Genomic DNA, 20,194 nt, shown 5'->3' on the forward strand with positions numbered 1-20,194 from the left:
TTTTTTTCAACTGTCTGATCTGTATGGTGATAGTTATTCCAGTCAAGACACTGTGTGACTTCCATGACAGCAGGCCAGTGCATATCTTTTGATGTTCTTGTTTTGGGCTGCAGATAGAAATCAGTGCAATAGTCTGCTTGCATTTTGTGTTGTGGGTTATGATTTCAAATGTAGAAGGCAAGATGCTGACTTAAATACAGGTCCAGATTCTCAAGCTCAATGTGACAGCCTGCAAAAGGAAGTGCTGCTTGCCAGGATGGGGCTGGTTGCTTAGCAATGAGACATTTATCTGGAAAGGGACCCAGAAAAGAGATCAGGGTGGTTTGGAAACATAGTTTGAGTAAAGGAGCTTTTAAAGTCAGCTTTGTTTAACAGTTTGGATCTGGAATGTGAAATGACCAGGCTCTGCGGAGAGCGAGTCTAAGCATGCAAGTCAGTGAGACTTGATCGGCTGATATTGATGTTGTAGTAGATTGAAGTAAGGTTTGTGATCCTTTAGTAAGCTCCACAGTATTTAGATACAGAGAATCACAGGAGTTTGTCCTTCACATGAATGCCTGATGAGTTGCTGTGTGAAATTTCTTTTCCAGCTTCTGTTCATCTTGAGCATTGACACAATTTGTCATATTGTAATATTATGTGCTGTCTTGACTATTTTGAGACACTGTAAGGATCCAAATATGCTACAGGCTGTATTGAAGATTTCATAAACAGAGTTAAAGCTTAATATGAGACTGTGATTTTGGACCGGAACTGAGTCCAGGGTGAGATGAGCTGATCAAGGAGAGCATTAATGTAAACTTTGCATGGTTAGCTGTGTCCTTTTGTGAAAAATGCTCTTCAGATAGTCAGGATTTACTGAGGGTGGGTTGCCAGGTATCTAACCTGTATCTGTCTCTCTTCTGTAGCGCTAGTTGCTGTAGTAAGTAGATGCTTAAGATGATGTAATAAGTGAGTAGCCATGTTGATACATGACTTCTCTCTAAATGATGACTGATTGCAGTCTTGTTAATAGTTCAGATTTCAGGTGGTCTTTGTATTCAAGAAACTTGAAGGTTAGTCAGCAATACAGTTTTATGTTTCACCTAAACACTGTGTGCTGTGCAGTCAGTGCATGGAAAACCAAGCTGGCTGAATCAGCTAAAGGTAAAAGGAAATACAGCCGGAAATAGAGTTGCAATCAATTGATCTCTATCCTTTTGACTTGCAAATACTGCCTTTAGTTGACAATTGACTCTTTAAGAAAGGCGTTATTCAGAATGGCACTCCAGCTTAAGCAGAACCCTGTTCTGTGGTTGATTTATGAAATTTGAAATGCCAACTGCTATTTCATGTTTCTCGTTTACTTCCAGGTGGGTTTTCAAGCAACTGTATGACAAAGGACTGGTGTATAGAGGTGTTAAGGTCATGCCTTTTTCAACTGCATGCAACACCCCACTGTCAAACTTTGAGTCCCACCAGAATTACAAGGTGAGTCAGTATACATGTGCATTATACGTTGCAATCAGTTTTCTCTATTGTCTTAAGTTTGGATTTGGAAAACTAGTATTTTTTGCTTGGTGGTACATAAGCATTTTATTGCACTCCAAACTGATAGTAAAAAATTAGGCAAATGGGTTGCAAATGGGTTACTTCTAAGTATATTTTGCTGTATTTATTCAGATCACTTGATCTTAGCCTTCTTCCTCATTCTTTTTGGTTACTACCTACAGATCTATAAAGTACATACTTTGTTTTATTCTGATAAATTACTTTCACTTCCTCTCTGGGCTCTCAAGATGAGTATTGCACTGTGTTGTTTTTTCTATAGTAAATACTTGGAGGAGAGCTGTAGCTGTCCCTGTCTGTGCAGATCAGAAAAAATGAAGGTCCTTGACAGAGTTGAAGTCTTTTGTGAGGGGATTAATGGGAATTGTCAAAGGCTGTGTTTGGTTGTAGAGCACTAGGCTAATAGCTCTTCAGAGAATCATCAATTCAGATTGAGAAATTCCAGGAAATGTTTTACCTATATCGTGCGTGGTATGCTGTGTTTTAGAAGGTGTTCCTTTAAAATGAATGCTTAGATACAGTAGGTACAACTTCTGATTTGAACCAAATTTATGTTTGTATATGTGAGGGCAGAACTTGGGTCCCAGTTTTCCAAATTTCATGTTAAGTTTGTGGACAGAGGTTTCATTTCCAGTCTCCACCCAGGTCTCTCTATTTACTTAGGTTGTTACCATGGAGAGCTAGCATGAATTGCACATCTGGTCATGTTCACATCTTGCCTAAAAAAGTCCAATTTGGCCAAAAATAGCATTTAGGAAAGAAATATCAATAGACTTGTAGTACAGTGCAGTCCACAGATACTGGAGCTTTGCGTATTGCTGAGGGGTTACTAGACCATACTGAAGAATAAAGGTTTTGTGATTTAAGAAAGTGTGACCTGCAATGATACCTCGATGTTTATGACTGACAACTGCAGTAATTACTTTGCTTGTACTTACTAACTGACATTTCATACAGGCTCATTCATGAGCTTTCTTTAGCACCAAAACTATTCTGGGCTTTTTTTTGTGTGTGTGTATGCCCTTTTTCTATAGAGACTTAATGAAATATTCAGATGCCATTTCTTGCTTTAAAACCAGTAGTGTGTCTGTGGGGGGAAGGTGTGCTGCTCTGTCACTTCATGCAAAGATTATCTTCTTTGTCTGCTAGAGGTGGTATTTTGAAGACTGAAATGTTACAGGTCCATAAGCTGACATGATTTATTCTTGGCAAAACCAGTCATTTCTGGGTGTAAGGCAGCTGTTATCTTTGTCATTGTGGAAAGCAGGCTTTGGCTTCTGTTTATCCATCCTGTGAGTAGCAGGACACAATGAGAAATAAACAACATGAGAAGCAAGTTGAGAAACTGAGTTAGGCATCCAGTGTACACTTGAGTCAGCTATGTAAATAGCTTGTATTAGATTTAACTGAAGAAGTGCTTTGGATGAAAGCAGGTATACTTTTGTGAACAGATTGAAACATTATACAATGCTATTTATTTGGCAGCCTGGATATTACCTTGTTATGGCTTGCCAGTTATTTGTATCTACATGGTCAACTTAGTGCTTCAGAAAAATGAAGTGAATAGCTTACAGTGTCATTTAACAATTGGTAGAGACAGAACTGTAGTGATAGCTCCATCTTTACTTGGTATTGAGGGTGATTTGAGAGTTATGTAAGATTTATGTTTTAGTGCTGACTGCACCAGATGTTCACAGAAAATTCCCTCTGGAGCAGTCCTTAGCTCAGACATAAATAGCTGCCTGTCTCATGATGCTGTTAACTGTTCCATGGGAAACTAGAGAGCCTTGCTGTAGACATAATGAGGGGATAGGTCCTATTCGTGGTTTTAGGGTCTTTGTACCTGGCACCCGTTTTTGTTTTGGCATTTAAAATTAATAATGAATTAAAAAATAATTTTGTATTTGCAAGATTAGACTTGCTTTTTCAAGCTGCTTTTCATAATATATGCGATGTGAAGTGACTGAACAGGATTGTACTTGTCTGAAAGAAAAGCTTTGTTTTCAACTGGTTCTTTTGACTTACCTGAAGGCAAAATTTTGTAGAGTATCTGACAAAGGTCTCTTGCCCTGAGATTTTTTTTTTTTAATCTTTAAATAGTTACACTTAAATATTGATTAAAACCCTTAAATACCGTGAAATAAATATATCCTTAAATACGCTTAGGTATCTTCATCCTTAAACAGCTTCTTAATGAGAGATTGCATCTTCTTAAGCGACAGTTATTCTTCCTACTCCCTTACTGTAGAGGAAAAGGTAGGAGAAGGCTTTGTGTAGCAGTATCTGAGAAACCGCTGACTTCCTTGACAGTTGAGATTGCTTATAAACTTTTAAAATGGGATTATAAGAGTTCCTGAGGGAACTGACACAAGGCTCTGTGTTGTTCTGGCATCTAATTCCCAAAATCTCAGTTCTAATCTGAAGTTTTAACTCTGTGGCCTTGTTGAACTGACGGTTTGTGCTGATATAATGAAGGCATGTTGGGACTGGTTGTGGCTGCTGCTTCACCACTACAGTGATGAACTAGGCAAGTTGCAAGATGGGTTTTGGTGGATAGCAGTAAGAGTTACTACTTCTTAGACATTTATTTTCTCATTAATGCACAAAGTAAACTCGCATCCCTGCTTGCCCCCCTTTTAACGTTATCTTGTTTTTAAGGATGTTCAAGATCCTGCAGTGACTGTGAGCTTCCCGCTGGATGAAGATGCAAATATTTCTCTTGTTGCTTGGACCACTACTCCTTGGACCTTGCCTAGTAACTTGGCCCTTTGTGTTAATCCGGAACTGCAATATGTTAAGTTGAGAGGCAAGTGTTAACTGAAGGTGATATACAATGAACATTTCTTTCATCAGTGCGTGTGAATATGTACTTGCATTTTGTATGATAGACTGTTTTATGCTGAATTTATAGCGCTTTGCAGGGGTTGGATCAGTGTTATTTTGGAGGATGAGATTTTTCTTCCCATGTGGCTGATGATTTTTGACTGCTGGGCTCTTTTTATTTTATATGCGTTGTGAGAACTGTTCCCTGAGATGTATTTACAGATGAAATAAAGAGGAAGAGCAAATGTTTTATCTGTTGTATTAAAGTAACACTGTATTTAAGACACAGGGAAGTGTGACTGGGTGTCGCCAACTTTTCTTCTTCCCGCCTTTCCTAGGGCTCAGACTCATGAACAAGTTACTGCTATAAGACAGCTAAGTTGCAGTAAGTGAATGTCTCTCTACTCATAACCCATAATATACTCAAGCTGTCAGGTGCTAGTCTTGCATTTCTAGCACAAATGCAAGGCAAGGTACATACCCTGAGTTCCACTGTAACACTACATTTGACGATGTGCCTTGGCTTACTCATGGACAAGTTGTTGTGCCTGGCTGAATAAGTTGTACTGCGGGGAAATCTTTTTCACGAGAGCACCAGCACTTCAGGAATTGTATGCAACAGTCCATGTAGGATGCATAAACAATATAGGCTATTGCTTTTCTCCTTACTGCTTCAAGCTGTTTTCCAGGGTTTGCAGTTCCATTTTTTTTTTTTTAGTTGGCAAGGGAGTACAGAATCATAGAGTCATAGAATAGTTAGGGTTGGAAAGGACCTTAAGATCATCTAGTTCCAACCCCCCTGCCATGAGTATGTTATGATGTATCTTCCTTTTCACTTAAGAAAGGAATTTATTTTATCTTGGATATGCAATTGTCATCTAAAAAACCTTCACCCCCCAAAAAAGTAGTCAGGAATTTGTATGAAAGTACTTCTTGCATTCCTGTTTTCAGGTTCTCCCAAACGGCTTACCTTTTCTTTTTAGTGTACATTTTCTTTGTTTTAAAAGAGGGGTACGGGAAAACTATATACTCAAGTTAATGATGGCATTTAGTCTGGGGTAAAAGAATGCCAAAGGTATGATTTCCACTTCCAACATAACCCCATGAATCTAGTGTGTGTCTAAGGTAATGTTAAACATGAAAAGTTGCAGAGGACTTTACAGTGATCTACGTATGTTTGGGTTTTCTTTGTTTTAAGAGAGAAATATATTTTGATTTTCAAAGATGATCTCATGTAAAAAGAGTCACTGGATACTTTCAGAATGAACAACTACACCTGCCTGAGATGCTGAGTTTGTTGGGTTGGATGTCTTTGTCTTTAGTGTGCAAACTGCTGGCGGGATAGAGACCCTGAATAAGTTGGGAGGGTAGTAGTCTGAATGAAACTTGTTAAGAGATTAGGGTTGTTTGCAGGTAGAAAATAGGTTGTCTTCATAACATTTCACTTTTTATTTGTATTTACTTCCTTTAAAAAGAAATCCGGCATAAAATTGATTGGAATAGTAGATCTCAGAAAGGCAGCATAAAGTGCAGTCATTACCCCTGATGTCAACTTCCTAATCTTGATTTTGTGTTAATTGTTCCTCTTCCAATTGTTTCCCTCTATTTCAGTTACATACACTGAAACTTTTCAATTGCTTTTCATTGGCACAGTGATAATAAGCAAGGTAGGGTATTTCTGCCTTTTGAGCAAAAAAGCACACTGAAAATCAGTGCACTGGGTTTCATCTTGTGGTTTCTGTTCAAACTTAACTCTTGAAAAGTGTTCGTTAAGTGGCTGTATGGGGAAGAAGCAGCTGGAAACGAGTTGTCGATCAGGATTATTCTATTGGTTTTATAACTAGTATGATACCATCTTGCATAAATTGAAAGGTTTCATAATGGTGCAAATGAGGATATTAAATTGAGATTTATGGAACTTTTATTTTATATTCTAGATAGTGCCACGGGAAAGATCTACATTTTGATGGAATCCAGGCTGATAGCACTTTACAAATCTGACAGTGAATATGAGATACTTGACAGGCAAGTACATAAATTATTGCACACTTGTTAGCTTCCAGTATTTTTATAGATCAGAATTTAAGTGCTTCAAGAGGTTGGATTTTTCAGTTATGTAAAGATGGGTTTCCCTGCATATGTGTGTCTTGCAAAAATCTATAAAAGAAATGGAAATTTACTAGAATAAATTGGTCTTGCACATGAAGCTGCAAATAGAATAAAAGTTTCATTGGTTCGTTGTGTTTCTTTGAGGGGTGGGAAGGTTCTTTAGTCATTTTACTGTGGGTTTTCATAGAAAGGCATTAATTTAAAAGTCTCAAAAAAACCCCTGGAGATTGTCCAAATGCTGAATGCTTTCTGAACATTATGTAATTATTTAAAGGGAAATGGGCAAAAGCAAAACCATTGTCTTTAGGAAGCAAATACTGCTGCTATAGAGTCTTCTACCTAAGTTATGTAGTTAGTGGCAGTTAATGCTTTCTGAAGACTGCTTATTCATCTTGGTTCCATGGAAAAATAAGAATTATTTAGTAAGTCATTAAATTCTCTAGCTCCCTTAAAATATGTAGCTTAGCTTCTAAATCTTTTGTCTAAGATGTCAGCCTGTTAAGGAGGTGAAATACAGCAAATATTTTTTTTTTTTTTTACTTCAGTCTTGTGTAGTGGGTAAAAAGCCAACCAAACCTAGCAAAAACAAAACCGCAATAATTAGAAAGCAAAGACTAACATTTCTTCTGAGAACAACTATCCTCCTTCACTGCCATCACTTTTATTTTTATCCTTTTTAGTTTTACCAAGCAGTTGAAAGCTTTAAAAAATAAAAAAACATTTTAGAAAGGAGGATTCATCTTATTTCAGCTAAGCAATTACATGTATTCATTGAACTAGGGGAATATAGAGCTGGAATGTTTGCTTAAGGTGTCTACTTTGATGCCTCATACTGTGACAGTTGAGTAATTCTTATTTTGTATTTCTGCAGTGATTTCCCTTCCTCTCCCCCAACTGAATTCTCTTCATCTGTCACTTATTCTGTATTAATTTAAGCTAGTGCTCAGTTTATAAAGACGATTTTCAGTATTCATTCTTCAGGGTTGACAGAACTTCTGATCTCGAGAGTTTTTTCCTCCTTCAGAGTTACCAGTAAAACCATTGAATGGTGTCAGCATTATGGTAGTCCCTGCCAGGATACCACTTGAAATTTTCTTTCAGTATGATACTGAATTAACAATAACTCTTTTCTCAAAATGGTTGTGCATCCATGTGTACATACAGTCACCCAGTTAAAATATTTGTGTGTGCCAGAATGAGATGTCAAAGTGTCTGAAGTCCTGTTGTAACAGTAAGACTCAAATCTATTTGCTTGCTTCTTATCTAAGGTGGGTAGTCTGCCTAAAAAGAAGTAATTTGTTTTGGTGTGACTTGTTCTTGACAAATTCATATTGTATGTTCTTTAGCACTTCATTTCTTAAAAACTTTTCATCACTCAAAGTTTAATCTGGTTGTTACGTTAGTCTGACAGGTTTTTAGGTCTATTAGCATACTTGTCACTGGAAGTGGAGATACTGTGTTGTGTCCCTTTCCAGTCTTTTGAAACCTCTTCAAGTGTCTAAAAAATGAATCTTCCAAACCCACTCATTTTTCTTAAATATTTTTGAATGCATTTCCTTTAGACTTAAAGGTAGGTGTATTAAACCTCTCAATGTCTTTTTTGATCCCAAATTCTTTGTTTAGAGGAGTACAGATTTTGATTTCAGTCTTGGTTGCAGTCATTCTATATCCAGGAACGCACTGAACATTTTGGCTTTTACTGGTGTTGTGTTTTCATCAGAACTGTGAAGCACCTGCTCTTAAGACAATCATACACATGTTTCAGTTGCTGCTTATGTCCCTGGTTAGTTGTATTTTTGATCCTCTCCCTACCTGCCCCCCCCCTTTGATTTTTTTTTTACCTTTCTGTGCCTATACCTAAGGCTGCTAGCAGCTTTTATTCTCCTTGCAGAGACGTATGCTTCTTCTTTCTGTATTAATGCTGCAGTCTTCTCAAGCTGATAGATTTTTTTTTTTTAATTTTTTTTTTTTGAGCATGCTTCAATTTTTCTGTTACATGGTAAATTAGTTCTCTCAAATGTTAACTGTGTGAGATGGTTAAGTGGTGGCTGATAGGTAAATGGATCTTCTAAAGATTTAGATCTCTTTTAATAGGAGTTCATGGAAATGAACTTTCCTATTTCCACTCTTAACGTTCTTCTTTCTTTGGCTCACTTTTGAATTGTCAGATGGAAAATTCATGACATTTGCGTTATACCAGGTGGCAGGCTGAGGTCAAGGAATGATCTTAGTGAAAATTTTCTGTGTCTGAAATCATTTGAACTTCCTGAGAACTTTTGGCCTTCCCACCCTGCCTCAAATCTGACTTCTTCCAGGTGCAGATGGTAGGTTTTAGTGTGGGAGCAGATGGAAATACTTCCTTGTTTCCCTGACGAAATGACTGCTGTCTTTGTAAGAATACTTCTGATTACTTTGCACAATGATTGGTCTTAGTATATTACCCTATTTTTTGGCCTTTGAGTGGCTTGTTGTTTTATTTATAGCAGTGGTAGGTATGAAATGATTGAGCATTTTCCTCCTTTCGTGTTAAGTTTCAGTCTATTGGCTGGCATATTAAACACTTTGTCTTTTTTTTTCCCACTCTTTTCTCCTTTTGGATTCTTGAAAAGAATCCAAATAGTAAATAGTAAATCCAATAGTAAAATTGAACTACTTTTTAAAAAGCCTGTTCTAGTGCCTCATGTTCTGTGTCTGAGCCACATCTGTATGGTGGATTACTGGGATGCTTTTCTCTCATCTGATCCTGATTAAGCACCTCAAACATTCTTGATGCTGTTTGTAATATGAAACATATGAATCTGTGTCTTAAAATAGAAATCTTCCCTTTACCTGGTGGATATTATGTCAAGCTGAGTCATGTTCTTTAACTAGGCATTAAATGCTGCTTGAGTTAATTTCTGTGCAATGAAACAGCTTTGTTTCATACTTCAAAGTGGCTACACTTTGAAATAACCGAGTGTTTTATGGTTTGACCATTGCTTTGGAAGATGTGGATCAGGAAGAATACAAGGAAGGACCACAGCTGTGACATTCATTGAGCTATCCCATCTATTAGATGAAGTTGTGTTTTAACTAGACTTTTTCTTGAAAGGGATGATTTAAGTACTTTCCAACAGAGTTCTGAGCAGTAAATCCCAACCTGATCACCATCTTTGTCAACTGTTGTCAGAAGTCTGAAGAGAGCCAGGTCTACAGGCTCTGGCTCTGTTTTGCATTTCTTGTCAGGCTTAGTTGGTTCCTCAGTTCTGTCTGTGTTTGATCTTTTTCTGAGATGCCTGTGGAGAGTTTGGATGCCTAGTTTTAGGATAAGGAGTGAGGTATCTAAGCTTTAAATGCTGCAATACCCTGGATCACAGTCTCTGTGCATATAACTTGTAGGTGTTTTGGATCCATGCTTATTTAGTTCTGCTGAACACACTGAGCTCTAGGGCTCTGTTGTTATGAATATTAAATTGAAATTATGTTTTATTCAGAAGCTTCTTGCCCAGCTTTACCTGAAAGAGGTTGTTAATGATTAATTCCTACATTAATTCACAATAGTTGATTGATGCAAGACCATCGGGTACAAGCATACCTGTTGACTGTTAGCAGAGATGTATTAAGACATATTAGGGTTTTTGCCTGAGTCTAAATTGCCAAACAGGTGTAGAAATGGGAAGCAAAGTGTTAGGAAATGCTTCTTTCTTTCTTTTTTTTTTTTTTTTTCTTCACCTAATGAAGTAAAGTTCTGTTAGGGATGGGGAAAAAAAGAAATGAAAAGCAATTGTCTAGTTGTTAATTTGTGTTTGTGTAAATCCTTCTTTTCAGGTTTCCTGGCATTGCTCTTAAAGGCAAGAGGTATAAACCACTCTTTGAATATTTTATTCAGGTAAGAACAAGTTTGGTGTGTGATACAGGATACAAAGACAAAAATAAAAACCATTGTCAGCATTCCTTGTTTGTGTAATAAAAATCTTGTGTCCTAATAGCAAACCCAAGGTTATATTGAAGTACTTCAAAGTGCTAGTGAAAGGTTGAAAAAGAAAGTTCACTTTTTTCTGTTTTTCCCCTTAAGTTTTAAATATACCCAGAGTAAGAATTTGGTGATAAATTTTAGACTGCAGAGAAACTTCCAATACACGTTACTGAGTAGGCGACACGCTCTAAACTTCTCATCTGGTGAGCTTCTCTTAAGTCCACAGGTTTTGTTCTCACAAGAGAATGACTTTGTGGATAACAGTTGCAGGCATGTAGTGGTTTTCATTGAAGAGTTAAAAGCCTTTGCTAAAATAACTGCTGATACATCTGTTCTTTATGGATGTCTTCCTGTGCAGCATTTCAGCACTGCGTAAGTCTAGTGTAGTTAATAGCACCACAGATGATAATAGAATAAGAGAAGGAGTAGAGACTTTATATAGAAAAAAGGTCTGATTAAAAATGGATTAAACTTTTCAAAGAGTTGAAGTGGATTACAGTACTGCTGGACAAGCAGCTGTTATCTCCTCTAAGGGATTTGGTCATTTGTGACTACCATCTGTTCTGAAGCATGTGCTGAAGTCTGCAAAGGTGAGAGAACCTTTGTAGGGAGCAGGACTTGTTATTTCCAGAGAAAGGTCAAACACACAGCTGAATTGAAAAATGGGCCTGCAGGTATAGAGGTTTGGAATGGATACGTTCTTTGAGTCCTGCTGTACTGCTGAGGAGCAGATGGGCACCTTCTGGATTTGGTTTTTTTAGAATGTATGTCTTATCTCAAAATATCCCACTTCAGAACAAGCCAAACCTAATATTTTTCAACATACTTGATTCAGCTGTGAAAATTGTGACTGCAGCAATTTTTTCACTACTTCTGTATTAATGAATAGAAATTCTCTCTTGATTTTTCATTGCCTACATATTGCACACACTGGAAGTTAAATTGATCTTTTGTTAGCAATTTTTTACTTGATACTTACCAACTTTTTCTCTGAAGGAAATAGCGAGCATGTATGACTATACAAGCAAACTTCTTTTTTTGAAATTAGAAGGTACAGTGGGCATAAAGAAAGGAGACTATATAGAATCCTCGATTTCTTGGTTGTATCCTCACCTTAAGGAGCATATTCATTTGTAGTCTGTTAAGCACAGAACTGTGTGAAGATCTGTGACTTGAAAAGTAACTGACTATGAAGCCTTCCAGAAGGTCTTGGATTTAATCACATTTGACTCTATTTAAATGAAATACACAGCCTGGGTGTTTTAGCTATGGGAAATTATTAACTAATGTTAGGAATGTCACATCTTACTGTGTCACTTGTTTCTGATGCAGTTCTTTACTCTTGTAGTTGGCTAGTGGCTCTTCCATGTTCTTAAGAATTCTGTTTTGCTATATACATTTATACATATATATACATATATATATATATGCACCAAAACCATATTTTTGTGTTACAGTACAGAGATAAAGGTGCCTTTGCTGTGGTGGTTGACAGTTACGTGAAGGAGGAGGAAGGCACAGGTGTTGTACATCAGGCCCCCTATTTTGGTGCAGTGAGTATGAACTACATATCTAATGTTAATTTTGTTCCAACATGTGTTACTTGGCTTTCCAGCTACTGGGGACTGTCTGTTAAGGTGACTGTTATATTAAACAATCCTGCCACTTGCTATGCACAAATGTAATAATACAATGGAGCATTGTATTCTAATGAGTTCTTACACTCACTAATGCCCTTTGTGTGCTATAGTGGAAATTTTAGGTATCCCTTGATTTGGTTATTGTTGTGCTATGTGAAGTGAACTCACCAGTGTATCTTCTGAGTATCATTGATCTTAGCTTTTCTCAATGTCTGAATTTACAGCTTGGAGAAGAAATGACCTGTTGCATTGATAGTTAAAACTGGCTTTGCTAAGTGATAATTTTGGATGGTTACAGCAGTTCTGCTCAGCACAGTGCTCCTCTTCAGCATTTCAGTTTCATTACTCATTGGGCTTTTAGAGAATGAAAAAGTGCTTAGACTGCTTTTGTACTGAAACTTTACCCTTGGTGTGAAAGGATTTTGTTGCACTCCATTTCCCTCCCCCCCCCCCCAAGTCTTTACTGTCTTTTCCCTCAGTCTGTTCTTCTGAAGTTTAAGAGGGATAAATTTTCATGGATTTAAAAATTTCAGTTCTAAGACACATGAATTAAATGCACTATTTCAGGCTTATTGTCCTTTTTGTATAGTGTTCTGTCTTCAGCCATTATACAAAGATGCTCTCAAAAAACTAGCAATAGAGCTGCCAATGCCTAGCAATTAGCAATCCCTGGACCATGAGTTCTGTCATAATTTCCAGAAACTGTTGGCATTAGTAATAGTCCTCTTTGTATCCATGTTAAATATCCTATCCATAGTCTGTCTTTTTGCGTTTCTGCGTTTTTTGAAAAGGTGCATCCACTGGGGTGGTGTTTCCCTTGTCAAGATGAACGTGGGTATGAAAAGATGTCTAGCTTAATATAGCTGTGAATAAAGAAAGCTAGACTGGGCTGTAAGTTACTAGTTAATAAAGAAATTCATGGCAACTGGTGAAGTGTCTTAAGGAATCTAAAGCCTACTACTTGCACCTCAGGCACTCCCATACAGGTAAGTCCTGCAAGGACTTGACTTGAGGGTTTAGGCAGCAGACTTGATTTTGAGTCAGGAGCTCTTGCCATAGGAGATGGCATACAGGAAGACGGTAGGCTTCTAACAGAGAAGGAGCTCTGGAAGAAACTTTCCTTTGGCTGCTGTATTGTTGTGTATTTGCGCAATACAGTTTAGTTATTGAAAACTCCTTGTTGGAAAGCCTGACTGGCGAGTTAGAGCAAGGATTATCTGCCCTCTTTTGTTTGATTTTGTTATAAGCCCACACAGGTTCCTGTAAGCACAGGAGAAAAAAGTAATCTTTTGTCTCCTTGGATTCAGCAGTTATCTGTAAAACTTTTTTTTTTTTTTTTTTTTTTTAAGCCATTTCAGTATCGTTTAAAGGCATTGTAAAGAAAAAAAAAATCCCTAAAATATTAATGTCAGGGGGAAAAGTACACTAAGGTCACAAACAAAACTTTGCACTCATTAGCTAAGGAGCAGCCTGACTTTATAATGCATGATGCATAGACCTGAGTCAACTGGCTATGCTGCCTTTAGGAGGAAATTGCACAGTATATGTCACACTTAGTGCTGCTACCTTTTTCTTCTGGGATGCATGTAGTTCAGTTTTGACAACTCACTGGTTCTTTGTGTTTAGAAAAGCTCACAAAAGGGATTGGTTTAGATGCAGGAATTCATCATTGTGCAGTAGGTTCTGTATAGAATGCTAAGTGTTGCATGTGTTGGCATTAAGTATTTGCTTTCAGGCAAGCTTAGATGAAGGGAGAACTAATTGTAGACAGGACTCTCTTTGTAATTAATTGGCTTCTCTGAGACTTCCTTTACTGTGGTGTTGAAGGTGAACAGGAAAGGTAAGTGGAGCAGGAGGCAAAGGTCAAAGGAGAGGAGACAGAGCACAGTCCTTCACAGAAAGCATTGTGTCTTGTCTCTATCCCTTCTCAATATAAGTCCCTTTGATATATAGGAATAGAGAGGTAAAAGTGTTTTTTAAGTCCTGTTTACTGATACGTATTCTGTATTGCTGATTAGAAATGTATCCTTTTCCAACAAGATTTGAAGTAAGAATTCAACTTCGTTTAGTTCCCGGGTATGTAGTTTCGTTGTCTTCTGTGATGCTTTTGCCAAATACAAGCTGCCACACAATTATCGGAGCACTGTTATTTCATTTCAAAAATTAAAGCTCACAGACAAGCTTAAAGAACAAGACAAACTCTGTAAACTCATTGTACCTCCAGATTAAAATTCATTAAACATTAAAATTCAGCTACTCAGGCATTTCATCATATGTAAATTTGCCTACACTCAAAGCTTTGGTAACATTGTAATTTGCATGCAAGCCCTATATACGTCCAGTGCCTGCTCAGACTGAGTCACCAAAGTTTCATAGATGCCTTACTGTTGCACTTTACTTTTGTAATTTACTTGATTTTTGAAATATGCTGGTTTTTTTTTAATTTCATATAGGAAAGCTTTAAGTCTCATCAGTGAGCTGTTTAATAGCCTCTGCTTAATTTTCTGTATCACAACTTTTATATGTAATCTTTTGAGAGAATTAGTTGTGGCAGTGGTACAAAAGTAAACACTACGATTTCCATCCTGGAAAGAATTGAAATTTCTCTTAGCTTTCCAGTGGAGCTTAGCATTTGTGGATTTCTCTATGTGCCTGAATATATTCTTAGATTGTGGTTGCTGAGGCAAATACTCATTAAATCAAATGGCAGGTCACTCTGGAAAGCTTTTACATTCCAGTTCTTCAAAAGAAAGGAACTAGCTGCAGAAAATCAAAATAGCAAAGCCCTTTATAATTTGCTGCATCAGTGATGCAAATGGAACTGAATCACCTCTTGACCTAGGTCCTGCTTTAGCTACATTGTGAGCATGCCAAGCTTTGTAGTCCTTGCTGGCTGCTTCTTCAAAGCCTTTTACAATTCACTGCCAAATCAGGGCTGACCTTAGTTCTGTCATCTAGCCTGCATCTTAAATACTGCAGTCTGCTTGCTGTATCTCAGCAATAATAGCTGGTGAAAGCTCAGCTGGGAATGGGCTTATCTCAATTACTCTATTGACTGAAGAAGCTGGTTGACCAAGTGGAAGCTGAATAATCGTGATGGCTGTCTTCAGCTGCTGGAGAGTGGCAAGAGACCGTGGTCTAGAATAAATGAGTGCTGTAGCTGAGGTGTTGGTTTTTTTTTTTTTGTTTCTGTGTGTAATGCTTTGCTACATGAAGTAGCTAACTTCACTGTAGTTATGGATGAGTTTTGTCATTGTAAACTATACTGTGAATCAACAGGCAACATCTACCGGATCTGGCTTGAGGGAGTTGATAACTGCAGGGACTAGTGGGTAGGATAGGAAGTACAGGATGAGGACAACAGGAAGGATCTGGAAACCCTGCTCTGTCCCTCCAGAGCTGGCTTGCCTGTGTGTAGTTATGTCTAGGAAAGGAGAATTCAGCTAGCTATGAAGCACCTGCCTATTGAATGCTTATTTACACACATGCTTTTGGTGTGGTCTGCTTGATCAAGGTGGACAAACTGCTTTAGAGTGCATCTCCAACGAAATAGCTGCTGTGTTTTATGGAAGGTAAATGAGTTCTAGGCGCAGAGGAGGGGAACAGTTCATCTGCTACCGGTTTTGGCAGGAAGGATCTCTGCAGGTTCTGTTTCACGTGACATAGAACTTTGGGTTTATCCCTGAAGTCTCTGGTTTCCCCTGTTCTGTCAGAGCAGCAACACAGGAACCTCTGAGACTCAAAAAAACCTACTGACTTGATGCAGGCTTGGACAGGGCCTTTTCCTTTGAGGAAAATGAAGTGATTCTGTGAATGTGCTGAGAGTGACTGATGGGCAGCTGACCTCTTCTGCCTTCCCCTTCTACCCTCAGAAATGTTCTTTTGGCTTAGGGTAAGACAGTGGGTAGACTGGAGGTAAGATACCAATTTAATTTGACTTAAGACTTGACATTAAAATCTGAAGTTTTTCATTCCCCTACTAATTTTGTTTTCATCTTTTCTAAACTACCATTGTTATTTAGTTATGTTCAGGAAAGTCTTGTAGTGAACCTCTTTTCCTTGCCCCTTTTTTTTGTTTGTTTTTTTTTTTTTTCCTTTCCTTACTGCTACTGGAAATTAAAAATTTAAACAGGCTCACCAGGAAAATCAACTGTGGTGTTGTCCATGTGTGGTTCTCTTCCCATAGCTTTGCCTATGGACCAACAAAGATTGAGAAATGCAGATTTAAAGGCTTCGGAACATCGAGACGTTGAGAAAATGGGATTTCTTATGTGGAGTTAGATTGATTAAAAGAGCCTACCTTCTGAAAAATGCGTTCAGGCTGGTGTGCTAAACAGGCATAAGGCTCTGGCTGGTAAAGAGTATGACATGGTGCTTGTCAGTTACTTTGCTATGCAATAGTAGCCCTAAGCTGTTAACTACATTATGTGTGTATGTACACACATACATATGAATAATGTGTATGTACAGAAGCACGTGTACATATCCCCTCTACCAGGTATGAGAAAGCATATAATGCAGAAATCATAATTTCTCTGATGAATAAAACTAGAATCCTATAAAATACTTTCCTATGCACACTCAGGATTAGTGAAGGCTGAGTATTTTTGCTATTCTTGTCCAGTCATCACATTGTCTATTTAAAATTTAATTTATTTTTTCCAGGGATGGATATTTGAACCAGTATTTTGTATTTCTGTTACTTAGTGGTTGTCTGTTTTGTAGGATGATTACAGAGTCTGCATGGATTTTAATATAATTCAGAAAGATTCTGTCCCTGTTTGCCCTGTTGATGCGTCGGGCTGCTTTACGGCAGAAGTGACTGACTTTGCTGGACAGTATGTAAAGGTCAGTGGTCTTGAGAAAGCAAATTACTGCTTGATTCAAGATAATTTTTATGGCTGATGGAAGTGTTCTTTTCTTTCCTGAAGTGGCTTTGTCTCCAGTGTGTCTTTAGTAGCTGGAAAAATGAAAATATGTGTTAACATTTGCAACCATGTTGCAATTGTTAATTACCAATATCTGAAAAGTACAGAATTTGAACCATAAGTAATACAATGTATCTGGTAGTAAACTGGGAGAGTATTATCTCCTGGTTGCTTCTGCTGCAGAAGGAGTATTATTTTATCCTTGTTTCTTATGGAAGTGTTAAGCATGTAGTCTGTAGGCAAGTGTGCAGAGCCTCCCTTACCTCTGAATGACTTCTGAGCTCACAAATGTCGTCGTTAAGTTTATCCCAGCCAGTTATTGTAAGATGGCCTGTTAGGGGAGAGAAATCCAGTCACTTCCCCCCTTGGGGGATGTGTTGAAATATGAATTAACTTGCCAGGAGATGCAAGAGAATCCACATAAAAGGAACCCACAGGATTTCCAGATTGTTACAGGCATAAATCGATAGAAAGGAGTGTCTTTTTTAATTCTATATACTATGAGAACAAATTGGCTTTAGATGTTTTCCTACTGTTACAGTTTGTAGCAAAGAATATTCCTGTAACCACAATTTGCTTGAAAAAAAGACTTAAAAATTGTATTGCATTTGAACTCGAACAACTGTAATTGCTTCCTGCTATATATTAAGACAAGTAAGAGAACACTGGAGGCTACATGTTTAGCTTCTTACTGGTAGAAATCTGAACTCAAGGCTCTTGGAAAATACTCTTCTGATGCTGAAAGCTTATGAATATTGCTGTATCAGAAGTCTTTCTATTCTTTTTCCTTTCTTAATGTCATGTTGACACTTGTTTGTTCAGTAGATTGTCTTCCATTATTAATACGACCTTCACTTCCAGCTTAGAATGTAAATCCTGTATAGTTAGTAAGGTTTTATAAACTACCTTCAACTTCTGTAGTCATAATAATGTGTTATAGTGAAATCTAAATATTAGGTAAGAAGCACTTTGTGAATTTCTTCCAGAAAATCAAAAGACTCAGTAGTTAAGATATTATTTAATATGAGTTCTGGCTTCTATTACTGCTACAGAAAATTTGAATGTTATACAGTTGTGTGTATGTGGAAATAAAGTTAAGGGCAAAAAAGGGCTGATGCTGTATACTAGGATTTGGAGAGCAAGTCACTTTCCAAATTTAATGTTTTACTGTGCCTCTGCAGTAAATGCATAAATTACATAAAGCTTTTTGGATATTTTTTGTGTGTTTATGTAAAAAACATTTGTAGGGGTTTTCTTAGTTTGAGTATTGTCAGCAGATCCTTTAGGAGCTTACTGAAGTTCATACTCCAAAGAAATTTTTTTGTTCTGTTTTGTTTCTAGGATGCAGATAAGAACATCATTAAATTACTGAAAGAGAAAGGCAGACTGGTTCACAGCAGTAGTTTTAAGCACAGCTATCCTTTCTGCTGGAGGTAAGGAAAGAAGTGCATATGGCTTTGAGGGGTCTAGCTGAGTAGTTCTTCAGGTTTGTCTCATTTTTCCTCTCCCTTGACCTACTTCATTTTTTTATCAAGACTAAAAGTAGCAGGAATCAAGCTTAATATATTAGGAGAGCTCCAGTTTTGGTCTGATAATCAAGTGAATTAATTTTTTTTTTTTGCCGTGAATCTGATGAATTTAAGTGTAGAGCTGAAGATATTTTTTCTGTTATGATTTTACAGGTGTGTGTTTGTAGTTTAAATTTCTTCCTTCAGTGTTGCATGTAGTACTGCTAACTGCCTTCTGAAGGTGGCTGTAATCAGTATGAAAAGCTTATTTTCTAAGCAGCCAAGTACTAAGTATTAAAAGGATATTTTGGTACCCTTTGAATTGTATCTGAATAAGTGTATTACAGTATGCCTTTAAATGTTTGTGTTTGTACTTTCCATATATTGGAGAAAATGGCTGTATTATAGCTGTTATCTTAGTTACTTGTTTTTAATCTTGGGGACTACTTCTTTGATTAGAGTCTACTAGAGCCCAGTTGCTTATAATGTGAAAACATCTGTATTGTTGATTAAAATCCAAGTTAGCATTTATCCACTGCAGTGGTTAGTAAGTGTAATATCTAAATACGGGTTTTTTTCTGCTGCCATGCCTGAGTGGAGATCACAAACAATGGTTATGTCTCTGATCAGAAGTAGCAATTGACATGTTTTTAGTATCTGCAGGGACTTCTTTAAAAAGTTTGGGTTTTGTCAACTTAGAAATTCCAGATCAGCTCTGGAATGTCAGGTAGGTGGTTCAGCACAGTGACTGTCAGAAATCTTCCTTGTCAGACTGGGAAGTCTGCAGAGGCTGAAGGAGCCTCCATGTGCAAGTCTCTATGGGTCTTCAGTACAGTAAACTAACATAAAAAGTTTCAGTTATAAAGTTATGAGAAATACAGAGTAGGCAAATTTACTCAAGAAGTGAAGCACGTTCTTGTTAACATCCTCTCTGGTTTTTAATGTCTGCAGTTGCTACTGCAAAATTGAGAGAAACATAATAACTGAACAATGTCACATTTAAAAAGGTATCAATAATCTTTCAGTAGGAATATTGTATTAAACTTTTATTACAAGACACTTAAAAAAAGTAAAATACCTAATTTCGTATCTGAAATTACTTGAAGTCCCATCTGATGCGTACAGCAACTATACTGAAATAGCTGTGATGAAAGCTTTTCTCTCTGTCTAGCTTTAATGCTGCTAAGTGAAGCGTTTGGCAATGTGCTTTTATTTTTATTATATAGAAAGAATAGCTTTTACTTGCTTTTGAATAGCAGGATTGGTTTGTTTCTAATGGGTACATAGAGGAAGAAGGAAAATTACTCAAGTAATGAGTAATGTCCTTGGTGATATGGGACAGTTTTTGAAAAATAGCAGCCCAAAACCAAGCAAGGCTTGTGTTTTCCTTGTGTAGCAATTTAAATGAGCAGTCATGGCTGCCTGAGACAATGTGTTGTTGTTAGTCTCAGTTCTGAGACAAACCTGTAATACATAAATGCTGATTCTGTGGAACACACATAATCCTGCCACTCTGTTGACATTTTTGTTGATTGATGATAAGTTGCAGGCAGCACCTAGGAGCAAATTACCTAGTGGGAAGAACAGAACAATGGATTCTACTTGAAAAGCTCATTTCACTGCCATCACAAATCAAACCATAATTGAAATACGCTAAAAGTAGAAGAGTAGTTCTTAACTTTG

General features: G+C 37.3%; 1 protein-coding gene across 1 annotated transcript in view; it reads left to right on the forward strand.

The window, feature by feature from the left end:
• IARS1 (isoleucyl-tRNA synthetase 1) overlaps positions 1 to 20,194 on the forward strand; it is a 105,701-nt gene that overhangs the window by 18,387 nt on the left and 67,120 nt on the right. Inside the window, exons 7-13 of the mRNA XM_065687863.1 lie at positions 1,353 to 1,470; positions 4,207 to 4,354; positions 6,309 to 6,396; positions 10,288 to 10,348; positions 11,893 to 11,988; positions 16,801 to 16,923; positions 18,345 to 18,436. Coding sequence (XP_065543935.1) covers positions 1,353 to 1,470; positions 4,207 to 4,354; positions 6,309 to 6,396; positions 10,288 to 10,348; positions 11,893 to 11,988; positions 16,801 to 16,923; positions 18,345 to 18,436 — 726 coding nt within the window. The remainder of the gene's footprint in view (positions 1 to 1,352; positions 1,471 to 4,206; positions 4,355 to 6,308; positions 6,397 to 10,287; positions 10,349 to 11,892; positions 11,989 to 16,800; positions 16,924 to 18,344; positions 18,437 to 20,194) is intronic.

The sequence above is a fragment of the Lathamus discolor genome, chromosome 7 (genome assembly GCF_037157495.1).
Source record: "Lathamus discolor isolate bLatDis1 chromosome 7, bLatDis1.hap1, whole genome shotgun sequence".
In the NCBI taxonomy this organism is placed as follows: domain Eukaryota; kingdom Metazoa; phylum Chordata; class Aves; order Psittaciformes; family Psittacidae; genus Lathamus; species Lathamus discolor.